Here is a 13,443-nt window from a genome sequence, read left to right as displayed (position 1 = left end):
TTTCGAGAAAGGATTGATGAAATTTCTATCATGCATGTTTGCACAGTATGCAAAGAAGCATACCCAGGAATGAAAACAAAGCTTTTACACGGTAGACTTTCTTGTTTTCGTTGTGCATCATCTAAATCTACCAATCGTTTTTCTGAACTAAACAACATGAACCCTGGTGAACAACCCTATGTCCTTCAACAGTTAACACAAGTTGAAGAAATGCTCATTGCACGTGTAAACCCCATTCCACAAGTCACTCATGCTCGTGGTGGCCAATACAAATATAGTGGCCATACAATTAGCTTCCCTCAAGACATCACCACTATTGCCAAATACTTACCCCGAATGATTTCTGACTTAGACATCCTCATTGTGAAAAGGCAAAATCCATCTGAAAAGGCTTATGAATTCTTTGTTTGCAAATCACGTGTCCTTGCAGCGCTTGATTACAAAACAAAAAATGACCCTTACTACTGTGATGTTCAATTCAATTCATCTGCTATATCTGCAATACCAGATCAGCCTACCGATATTTCTTCTCTTCTCCATAATGTAACCACCTCCTCTTTTGAACCCCATCAAACCAATATTGATTCTACTTATGATACTGATGTCATATTACCTCCATTAGAAATCCAACCCTCTTCTTTCGTTCCAATACTCCCAAATTCAAGTACTGAGCTTGAGCACATTCGTAATTATTTGCACTTGACCCATTCAAATTCAACAAGCTCTATCGATTGGCCTCCAATATCTTTAACAGTGATGAATGAATACAACACCATAGGCCTCTTTTCCATGGAATTCCCCACACTCTTCCCTACAGGCATTTCCATGATCATGCAACCAAGAGTTACAAAACTTGAGATGCATGAATATGCTTTACACTTGCTGCACTACCATGATAACCGATTTGGCCAACACCCAAGATTCAAACTTCTATCTTTATAACATTCTGATGCGCCATCATAGCCAAACTACTGCTAGTGTTTTTGTGAAAAAGTACATTGAGAAAAACTTGCCAACAACGGTTTCAGACCTACGACAGTGTCTTCGTGACTCTCCAGATTCAAGATTTCCAGAGCAAATAATGCGGTTCGGTTCAGCCATACGAGGAACACGATCTTTCTGGAACAGACGACGATCTGAGCTGACTGACATGATAACGCAAATAGGAAGTCCTACATTCTTTTTCACTCTCAGTGCAGCTGATACTAAATGGCATGACTTACACATGATCATGCCTGCCAGTGTTCCTTCCAATTCAGTCAACCACTTCCAATGGAAAATCCAAAACATAATTAAGAACCCACATCTAACAGCCCAATATATGCATTGCAGATTCACAATTTTTCTCGAAGAAATCCTGCAAAAAGGCCTCCATGCAGTAGACTATTGGTGCAGGTATTTTTTAATATCCATTTTCTTCTACATTAATTTTCTACATTTCATATATATGTTTTAATGAGATTTTACCTTCATATTATATTCAGATACGAATGGCAACATAGAGGATCCGCACACATTCATGGCTTCCTTTGGCTGCAAAATGCACCAAACATGGACACAATTGACTGGAACAATGCATTAGAAATTGCTAATGCACAGAAATATTTCGACCACTACGTAACTGCCTCGAATCCACGTCAAGCAGAGCACCAAAATATTCCGCTTCAGCAATCAACAATTCATAACCCATGTCTTCTTGACACAGCATCAATATTCACATCCAATCAAGTTGAAGACTATACAGAGCTTGTCAACTGCATTCAACGTCATACAAAGTGTCATGAGTCCTCTTGTCTTCGCAAGAAAGACAATGTACTTAGCTGCCGGTATGGAGTACCATGGGAGTTGAAGTACACATCTTCACTTTTCATTGATGATAAAGGTCATAAAACCTATGTCCCTGCATGCAATGATGAAAGATTGAATATTCATAATGCCGATCTCCTCTCTATTTGGAGAGCAAATGTTGATTGCCAACCAGTCCTTTCTCGCCATGCTGTGTTAAAATATATTTCAAAATATGCAGCAAAATCAGAAACAAGATCTGAGAGCTACCATCAAATGCTATCACGGCTATCACAAAGTGCCATTCCAGAAGCACCTACAGTTGTTGTTATCCGAAAAATCCTTATAGAAACCATTGCAGATAGAGACATTGGAGCACAAGAAATATGCCATATGCTACAAAAGTTACCTCTTTCTCTCAGCAGCCGTACATTTCGGTCTTTGAATGTCAACAAGTCTGTTTTCAAACGTGTTTCACAAGATACTGAGAACCTTGGTTTGACACCAAACTTTATCCTTGCATACATGAACAGGCCTGTCTCATTGGAATCACTGCCCCTCCTTGAAGCTTCACGCTCATGGTCATATTCTTCCCAGCGGAAAAAAAACCAATGGAAACACATATTCCCACCAATGATTGTACATGTATTGCCCCGTTACAATGTCATTCCTTCCTCTGATGATCCTTCTTATGCCACTTTTTGCTGGAGTGAATTACTATTGTATTTCCCCTTTCGAACACTCCCCAATGATATTGGTTCAACTGATGCAGAAATTGTTGCACACTGGGAACAAAAAAAGGGTACATATACACCATGGCATGTCCATCGAGAAATTGAAAACCCACAAACCCCACATACTGAAGATCAAACTACCCCCGACATCCCTCCTGATTCCATGCAGATGAACGAATGGCAAATCCTCTCTCAGCTGCACCCAGGTTACAATATTGCAATTGATGACCTTGACATGATTGGCTACCGTGACTTTGATGCCAACCACAATTGGTCACATAATACTATCCCTCCCCACTTGTAAGAAGCTGCCATAAATTTCGTTGAATTCAACTGCTCAAGGATTCAAAACGAACATCATTCTTTTTGCAACCTTCCCCAAGATCACACATTATCTCCTACCCAAAACATAGCCTTCACCACTATTTTTTCACACTTTAAAACCCCTTCGCCAAAACCCCCACGCAAAATCATCATACAAGGAACAGCTGGGACAGGAAAATCCCATTTGATTAAATGTCTGAACCATGCATTTGTGGAAAACTCACCAGCAAACAAAAACCCTTTGTTGTTACTTGCACCAACAGGCGTTGCAGCTTTCAACATAAATGCCCTCACAATTCACTCCGCCCTTCGTATCCCTATCCAAACAATGCATCCTCTTGAAGGCCAACCACTCCTACAATTGCAAGAGCAACTCCGTCATGTAGAGTACATTCTCATTGATGAAATGAGCTTCATTGGTCCAAAAATGCTTACTCGCATTGATGATCGTCTAAGAGAGGCATTCCCTCTTCATCGAAATGCACCATTTGGTAATCGCTCAATTATCCTTGTCGGAGATTTAGGCCAGCTACCACCTGTAAAAGACATTCCTTTATACGCTAGGACATCGCGTGGCACTGCACTTTGGCGCAGCTTCGACATATTCATAACACTTTCAACCATTTTTCATCAACAAGGAGCTAGCCCGTCCCAGGTTGCTTTCCGGAAAATACTCACAAATCTCAGAAATGGAATATCTACACTTGAAGATTGGCAACACCTAATGTCAAGAACAAGTTCGTCTCTTACACATGAAGAGCAACGCACATTTGAAGAATCCATGCACCTATATGCAATAAACAACTCAGTTGTTTTGCATAATAAGAAAATGCTTAAAAAATTGAACATCCCAGTAGCACTTTGCTCTGCAGAACAACAAAGGCAGAGAAATCCTACTACAACGGAAGATGAGCATTTGCCTGCAAAAGTGCTCTTATGCAATGAACCAAAAGTTATGCTCACCAGCAACTTATGGGTACATGCAGGCCTCGTTAATGGCACACTTGGGAAGGTCATCTCAATATTTTATTCTATTGGTTCAAAGCCCCCAGAATTACCATCCTTCGTGGTTGTCGACTTTATACAATACAAAGGAACACCATGGGACATTTCACACCCAACATATGTACCCATTTCTCCCATCACAAGGGGTGCACGCCGTCAGATACCACTTCAAATGGCATGGGCTTTAACGATACACAAGTCACAAGGAATGACATTAGACAAAGCAATAGTAGACATCGGCACCAAAGAACGACAAGGGCTAACGTTCACTGCAATTTCAAGAGTGCGTTCATTGGCAGACATTCAAATCAATCCAACATTCCCATTCTCACGCATTGCAGAAATGCACAAGAATCCATATCTTAAGTGTACACAACAAGAGGAATCATTGCTTGCATCAAAATCTATGCAGGAGAATATAAACTAGCCAATCGTACAACCTGTTTTCCAAAAATACCCACATGGTAAACACCACTTGCTGCAATAACCAAATTTCACATACATTTTCTTTCTATTAAATTTAACCTCATATGATTTTATATTAGTTTGAAATCATTTATTCTATTTCAAATATTCAAACAAAATATTTCTCGCCATGAACAACAAGGTCTAGCATTCACTGCAATTTAGAAATTTCTTTAAAAAATTATTTATTTTACTTAAGCGCTTTAAAAAACATGCTTTCGTCAAACACATCCATTGTCACTTACAATATTTTATTTCTTGATGGAAACAGGTATGGATACAGGCTATTTATGATTGTTGTATGAGTATTGCCAAGAAATTCAACATCCTGCCCCAGCAAACATTGCCTCTTTACCGTTTGCATCCAACCATTGAATTGTTAAAGAAGGTAAAAGAAATACTCAAGATAACAATTCACATCCATGAAAGTGACACACACAGAAAAATGCAGCGTCATTTGCAGGAACAACTCTGTTGCCGATGCCATGCCCCATCATGCATATATGATTACCTGCTCATTGTCAATTACATCTATATGTAATAAAATGCTCTTATTGTACATATGTTTAGAAGCCAAATAATACTTTCATTGTATATATGTTTAGTTATTAATACATTGCAAAGCATGTAACTATCTCCTGTATAATTGCTTGTGATAAACACACAATACCAAGTAAAATATTTAGAAATATTCAAGTGTAATAAGTCTACTATGTTCCACCAAACATGATGCATAGTTATGGAGTGTCATAAGTTTTTTTGTACCTACAATTTTAATAAAAACTCAGTTTACATAGATTTGGCCTTTTGAGTGTGGTTTCTATTGTTCATGGAATGCTAGATGTTATGCTACTCACGTTAATTTATCTTTGTTTTTGTTTTCAAAAAAGATATATAGGAATATGTATACCTTACATGGGCTTCTGCAATGACATTTATAGAGTGGTTAGTTGTTTGTTTTTAAAATAAAATACATTTACATGAAATTTTCTAATTCTCTTCTTCTTCGTTTCATTCATGTCAACGTTTTTAAATACATGTGAATGAATAGAAAGTCTTGTGGTTTTCTTTAAGTATTTATGCTTTGACATGCTGCTTTGTTCTCTTTTTCACTTCCAGTATAAAGATCTTACATTCCCAGTCTATTCTATCTCCTATATCTTTTACTCTATTTCATATTTAATAAACTGTACAATATCAATAGCAGCGGAGAAGGTGGCCCGACCTTTTATAAAAATTCAACAATTCCAACTTCATAAATATATCGGCCTCTCTTTGTACCTTTTGGTACAATTGCTAGTTATGACATTACCATGGTGACAATATCTCTACTAAGAGAGACATACACCATCTACCTCACACTTCTGATGAAAGTGAATAACGAGAAATAGATGCTTAGCATGAATTATGCACTCTTGGTTTGGATTACCAGTCTCTCAATAGTAATAAACATAGTAAAAAGGAATTAACCATAGGAACTATCAGTAGAAATAATGAATGTTGAAATTTTTTGAGCCTTTTAATATTTTTATTAAATCACTCGTATAGTGTGACACAATTATGAAAATTGAACAGAGAAATGTAAAGTTTACAATTATAGATAGCGGCGAAGCGTATACAATAATTGTCGCTTCTATTTTTGTAGTTCCTACAAGGACCTTCTTTTGCTTTTGATCATCTACAAAACAAAATGAAGCTATCACCATGGAAAATTTTAGGGGCTAATATTTGCACGACGACTAATTTTCCATGATTTTTCCAAAGAATTTTTTTTTTTCCAATTTCTATTTTTTCTAAAGATGATTCGCCTAAGTCTCTCCCCCGATCGGGGTGAGAGACTAGGATATGATGTGTGCACGGATCATGAAGAGGAAAGGTTGGCAATGCTAGCCACCAAACATTCCCATAATAAAACAAGATGCAGGGGTAGCATGCAGGCAGGATAGCATACCGAGGAATATAGGTGATAGGGGAATGGGGGAAGAAATAGCAGGAATCGACGACGGAAGAATGATGGGATGCAGGGTAGGTGGGAGATGAATAATAAGGGTGGTGAAGGGAGTAAGGGAGATCAATATGCAACGAAGGAGGAAGACAACAGGAGCACAGTGTGAACTGGTTTCATCTGAGGCAAAGCAAAGGTTTGGATATGTTTTCGTAAAGCCAAATCTTGTAATTTTTTTAATCTTAGGTAGTTTGATGGAAGAGGGGGGCAAGCTAGGAGTAGCAGGGAGAGGGAGAAGTATGCAAGAGGTGGCAATATCCCTTGTAGCTTACAGTAAGGACATAGATGGTGGTAAGATGGAAAACTCAGAGGAAGTGCAGAGCATGGGAAGGAACCGTGGAAACCAGAGTAAAGATCTTCTGGGATTTTGCAAGTGCTACACTCAGGGATAGCCTGAGGAGGATAAAGAAACAATTTGGGAGGTAGAGAAGACTACAAAGAGTAATCACTTGTCAGGGCCAAGGTGAGGAAATCCTGGGAGCAACCAGACCATCGGGAGAACTTGGAGTGGGGAGGGAAAAATCAGGGAAAAGGGATCTCAGGAAATGGGAACAAAAGCAATTGTAGAGAATCTAACATTTGTTGTTGGCCATGATAAACATGTGGCTGTAAGGAGTAAAATGGTGTGCCTTGGATGGGGTAGGGGGCATGGTGGAAGAGGCCGGCCTAACCAGCCCGATCACAATACCCCAGCAACCTCAACGCCTGCCCCTCAAATATGCAAACGGGAAATTATGAGGAAAACTATTCAAGAGGCTGAAAGCATGTTTAGAGAAGGCACTGATGAGGATACCTGTAAGCTCATTCAAGAACTGGAAGAAAACGTAATGGAAGAAGATTCAGAGGCTGAAATTGTAGAATGGGGGGACCTCATTCCAGACCCGAGTAACACCAGGGGACGAATGACATTATACAAACATGCTTTTCACGTTTATTGGGTGCTAAACCGCTTACTCGCCAAGGCGCTGGAGCAATTTGCAGGCGAAATTGGCCAAGGGCATGCCTAATATGAAGAAGGAAATGAAGAACCTCCAAATCACAATGATCATGCAGGATAGTAAGTTGGAAGAAATCCAGCAATAGCTGAAGCACCTTATTCCAGCAAAAAGGGAAGCGGCAGCAACACCCGAGATTGTGGCTAAATGACAATTTAGTTCTTGTAGTTGTTTATCATGTTTGTTTTCTGAGGGAAATATTCCATTTTCTGGTTTGTTTTCATGACTGTCAGGCATATGCTTAGCATTTTTTGTTGTGAATCTTATTTAGCGTGGATTGATAGACTTATTTATTTTTGCTACTGGATGGCTTATATTAATTTTAGGTGGACAACAAACCTGGTTTCCCATCTAAGCGAGTAGAGGCCACCAAAACAATATATATGGCTTAACCTAGTTTTATGTGAATAGAAAAGGGAAGGTACTACCATAGCTTACAAAAAAAAAAATTGCGCCTAATTTTTACAATATAAAACTATTTACCTTAAAAATAACCAACATTATATAGAGATTATATATAAAATCATCATAAATTTGAATAATTTTACAAATATATCAATAAATATTTTATAATTTTCATATTAGGGACTAGTGAGATTCACCAATGTTTTTAAACTTCAAGATAATTTTCCATCCTTAAAATTTTCCCTCGCTATCACTATAGTCCCAAACACCACCAACACGCAAGTGACCATCCTGGTTAGTTTCATCTACAAACAATTTATATATAGAGAGAGACAATAACTCAAGGCCCTCCAAGGTGCATTAATTTTATCCAAGTGACTCTTCAGTTATATTATTTACATTAAGGAAATATGTTGAAATTCCAATAATGGAGATGTAAATGAAGTAATACTAGAGAAGAAGCCAATTCCATTCACAACCATGATTATGATGTTATCCCACCCATTGTTGATTAGCATGAAAATTGAGGCATAATGTTCTATTTTGGACAACAAACACAGAAATTAATTCACTCAATTGAATTCTGCAATCAAACAGAGCTAAAAACACAAGAAAATTTACACACAGTGAGAAGAGGGAAACGCAAAGTGGTTTTGCCATAAAACTTAAGCCTAAAAACTCTAGAAAGATATTACAAAACAATATACTTTAAAGTATATTTTTGAATACATGAAAGATACATCCATATGAAAATGGAGGCTTCACGAAGTAAAACTGTGAGTTTTTACTGAGATTTACACTCCACTAGGAGTTGTGGAGAGTAACCTATTGTAAACCCTATAACTAAATTATGTTAAACACTGACCATAATTTGCTCCACTATTTTATCTCTTTGACATCTCAGAGTTACATTCGTCACATAGGAAAAGACTTCTACATACTTGTTTTGTTCAAAATATACATTTTTAATATTTCAATACATGACAAAATAAAACATTTACAAGCTAGGATGGAAGTTTGTACTAAAATGTGATATTTTTAACTTACATATGTTGTGGAGTTCATATATCAACTGTAGAATAAATGTGTGGACCATACATTTTACCAACCCTCCATTAAATGGCCATTTGTTCTTAATTATCTTATGTGTTGTAGAATGGGAAGTTTGTACTCCTGCTAAGAAGTTCATTTAACCAATGCCCTTTAGCTTGCAAACAAAATCCGCAACATCCAATCAAGATTTACTTGGTTGACTTACTCGTGTACCACAAATATGGTTGCTATTAATTTATTTAATGCTATGTTTGGGATTTATTTTCCAACACAGAGGTAACCTGTAGAACTTGTAGAGAAGACAATTGAAGAGCACTATTGTATATGGTTACCCCGAAAATCTCGTTGTAGTTCTCTTTTCTATCACACTCTTGAATGTTTTATTGTTCACCAGCATCACCAAAACCATGTCATTCTGAAACCCAATATGTCACTTTATTCCTAGTTGAATTTTTATGTATTCATATTTTCACAATATATTCGCATTGGTGCTCCATACATGAAAAAAGAGAAACCACTTCCTGTAATGTCCTATCAAACAAGAGAAATCAATGGACATGATTAATATTTTAGCTCATATACCACTAACACAACTATTCCAAATGCAAAACTATAGGTCTTATGCGATATATAAAAATAGAAATTCATATCTATGAGTATAGAGGATTGAAACACAACTTAATATTAGGTTTCTGGTGATGTTGAGAGACCTAAAATTCCAACTATCAAATGTACGAAGTTGTTTAGAATTTATTTGTTCTCAAATGTTGAGTTCCTTACTTACGTCGCGACAAAAACAATACCTCTTAGAGAGGAAGTGGTGCAAGTGGTGCAGGTCTTCTTCTTATAACATTTGCAGTATGGGCATACAACTATGAGAGGGTAGGTGCCTACAGAACTTTTCTTTCTCTCTGCCTCTACATGGATATTCTCTCACTTGTTGGACACGAATGAAAAAAACATAATGCAACATGAGAAAGTGGACATGAGAAAATTAAACAAATAGAAAAGTACAGATTATTCAAATGGTTTTGGTTGATCATACCTTTCCTTCCTGACAACTGTCAACAACAAAATGTTTAATATTCTTTTCAATGCCATACAATTAGTTATTTATTTATTTCTTTTTTAATATCTGATCATGATTTCTATCGGTATTCAAAAACCAAAAATTACAACTGACATTATTTGTATCATATTGTCGACATTGTCAACCAAAAGTTATTATTTTCACAATCCCAATAGTGACGATTGCCTAGATGTACAAAAAAGACCATAGGTATTGACAACTAGATATAATGACTACATAAGGATAACCATTGGTGAAATAGACATACTACAGTAATAGAAACAAACATAACATAAGAGAACCAGAAAACATGAGAACCCAGAACATAAATCTGGATAGTCGAAGAGCATAGGTAGAGTCATTCATAAAGGATGAATACTAGTTCGTTTAGAGACGAATTTCAATTAACCATATTGAACGGTGTAGCATTGATGATCACTTCACCATTCTAGGGCATTGTGGAGTCAGTATTTGAATCTAAACTAATGTAGCACTTGATTTTGTTCATCCAAACTGTGATGTCATCTGTATCATATTTGAGATCCCTAATTATTCATTTGATTCCTCTTGACCCACAAATATCTTGTAATTATCAACGTCTTTCTCCCTCATAACCATGTGGAACAAAGAGGAAATTTGCCTGTGTGATAATATTGAGTGAAGGAAAAATAACCAGTCTTTTCTACATTTACCTAGGTCGAGTACCCACTTTGTTTTCCTTTCAGAAACCTTGAAATCTGAATGGTACATTATTTCACAAAATTCTCTTGCCTCCATGGATTGAATTTCCTGTCGAACCTCCAAAGGCATAAAATCATAAAACAATTCCACTAACTCACAGCCAAATAGAAGGTGTTTTTTGCATCAAGACACCATAGATGATCCTCCCCTTCTACTGATAATTTGTTTTCGTGGTTCCATCAAACAAGAAAACCTGTAGTACAACTTAATCCAAAAATATTGGGATAACTCATAATTAATTTTGCAATGGATGGTTAGTTCAGACCATGACACAAAACCCTCATTTCCCAGGAGATTGGACACAACTACCGGTGAGAAAAACCTAGTGTGAACATCATCCACGTACCCATAATATTGAATATTCCAACCAAACATGACTATATTGAATAGGACTTAAAAATATAGACAATTCCTCCTCTTGAAACATGGTAACATACCCTTGTTCAAATCGTATTAAAGGAAATTTGAGCCTAAAAGTGGCCTCATAAGGAAAAATAATAAAACTAGAGTTAAAATAATAAAATAAGAGTGCTGAGTATTGGAAGGAAACGAAGAAAACTACTTTTTTTAATTGTGTATCTAGTTTTTCTCCTTATAGGTTTACTCAAATTTCAAGTGTAAGCACCCATTCGGTGCAGATTAAATTTCGTATTCAACGAGTACCCATTACGCATACTTTTGAGAAGACCCACATTGATAAAAATTGGCGATACATTAAAAAATTGTGCTTAACATGTTTTTTTAATGTATCTTCAATTTTTATCAATGCGGGTTTCTCAAAATTGTCCATAATGGGTACTAGTTGGACATGAAATTTAATTGTACATCCAATAGGTGTCTACACTTGAAATTTAGTAATATTTTCAGAAGATAAGACAAAAATACAATTAAAAAATATAGTTTTTCTTCTTTTCCTTCCAAAATATTCACATTTACCCCTTTTTAACTTTAAAGGATTTTGATTGGTTTACATATTATGACATGGAAATTACTTGAAAAATTCACAAGCACTTTTAGGCTAAAATTTCTTGTAATGAAAGCTCATAGTATTAAAATCCAATAGAAATTGAACCATTGTACTAGACACCACCAAACAAGACTAGGAAGTTAAAGGATAAGCTGAAAGTTTTGAGGGATTGCAAGCCTACTAACAAGAGTACTACAACAAACTCAAAAGAAGGCCTAGTGGAGGAATGATGCAGAAAGCACACAAAATACATTTGATAGACACCCTTGACCCCACAACCTTGCCAATGACAATGATAGAGGGGAAAATACACAGAAGATACGATCTGAAATAACCACCACCCGTAACTATATCCCTCAACAGAATTCGAACTAGGATGTCTCACCAAAAAACACAACAACACAATCTGAAGTTACACCATAAGCAATTAAATGACATAGACTGATCGCATGACCACTCTCGAGCCCCGAATAGACAATCACATACCTACCCAATGCTGGACATAACAAGAATTAACCATGATAATTATCATCATAACAAGCAACTCTTAAAGGGTTGTGACCATGGAAAACACAATCCACCCACACATTCCTTGAAAGAATGAAAGAAGCATGGTGCCACCCTATAGACACTGGTGCTCTTCACCACCCTATTATTTAGTTGTGTTATATTCTTTCCACAACTCTCCCATGTAGTTAACTAGAGGGTTAGAGTGGGGGCGGAGCCCGCGCTTCGTTGGGTTGATTGCATGGCGAGGGGGCTCATAGGGGGTTTGAGGGGTGCAGGTAACCCCCCTCTATGGGATCTGGGGCAGCACCACAGAAAATTGTGTCTTTTGGATGTTATATTAGGTTGGGCGTACCTACCTATGGTTTTGTGCATGTTTTTTGCACATGGTTTTGGACGTGATGGTTTTTTGTCCATGGTTTTGGATGTGATGGTTTTCGGTCCATGGTATTGGATGCTTCGACATGTATAAATATGTATTGTAATATTGAAAGGAACAAAATGGAAAAATCAAGCTGGTAGTCTCGATTTTGGGATCCAGGGGAAAATCTCTATGTATATGTGTTTTATGTGTTATGCTCTCGCACTGTTTATTTTCTATGTTTTATAATTCGTATGCAGGTAATTTATTTATGGGGTTTCCCATCTGGGTGGGTAGAGGCCACCCAAACGATGTACATGGCTTAACCTGGTTTTATGTGAATAGAAAAGGAAAGGTACTACCATAGCTTATCACCAACATCACCAAAACCATGTCATTCTGAAACCCAATATGTCGCTTTATTCCTAGACAAATTTTTATGTATTGATATTTTCACAATATATTCGCATTGGTGCTCCATACATGAAAATAGAAAAAGCACTTCCTATAATGTCATGTCAAACAAGAGAAATCAATGGACATGATTTTAGTTCATATACCACTAACACAACTATTCCAAATGCAAAACTATAGGTCTTATGTGATCTATAAAAATAGAAATTCATATGTATGGGTATAGATGACTGAAACACAACTTAATATTAGGTTTTTGGTGATGCTAAGACACCTAAAATTCCAACTCTCAAACATACGAAGTTGTTTATAATTTATTTGTTCTCAAATGTTGAGTTCCTTACTTGCGTCATGACAAAACCAATACCTCTTAGAGAGGAAGTGGTGCAAGTGGTGCAAGTCTTCCGCTTATAACATTTGCAGTATGGGCATACAACTATGAGAGGGTGGCTGTCTACAGAACTTTTCTTTCTCTTTATCTCTACACGGATATTCTCTCACTTGTTGGACGCCAATGAAAAAAATTTGATTCAACATGAGAAAGTGGACATGAGAAAATTAAACAAATAGAAAAGTACATATTATTCAAATGGTTTTGGTTGATCATACCTTT

General features: G+C 36.8%; 1 protein-coding gene across 1 annotated transcript; it reads left to right on the top strand.

Annotated features, from left to right (window-relative positions):
• The first annotated feature begins 892 nt into the window (after positions 1-892).
• LOC149260125 (uncharacterized) lies at positions 893-2,823 on the top strand. The gene is made up of 2 exons (XM_089456764.1): positions 893-1,395; positions 1,485-2,823. Exons 1-2 carry the CDS (start codon positions 893-895, stop codon positions 2,821-2,823), a joined length of 1,842 nt encoding a protein of 613 aa, XP_089312890.1.
• Positions 2,824-13,443: the final 10,620 nt, after the last annotated feature.

The sequence above is a fragment of the Pinus tabuliformis genome, chromosome 6, assembly GCF_031772625.1.
Source record: "Pinus tabuliformis cultivar Carrire ecotype Pingquan chromosome 6, CPIR1, whole genome shotgun sequence".
Lineage (NCBI taxonomy): Eukaryota > Viridiplantae > Streptophyta > Pinopsida > Pinales > Pinaceae > Pinus > Pinus tabuliformis.
This window is presented reverse-complemented; position numbering and strand designations above follow the sequence as displayed.

Coding starts and splice junctions, on each gene's coding strand:
- LOC149260125 (XM_089456764.1), top strand. CDS start 893: ATGATAACCGATTTGGCCAACACCCAAGATTCAAACTTCTATCTTTAT. Junction 1,396..1,484: donor GCAGTAGACTATTGGTGCAG/GTATTTTTTAAT, acceptor TATTATATTCAG/ATACGAATGGCAACATAGAG.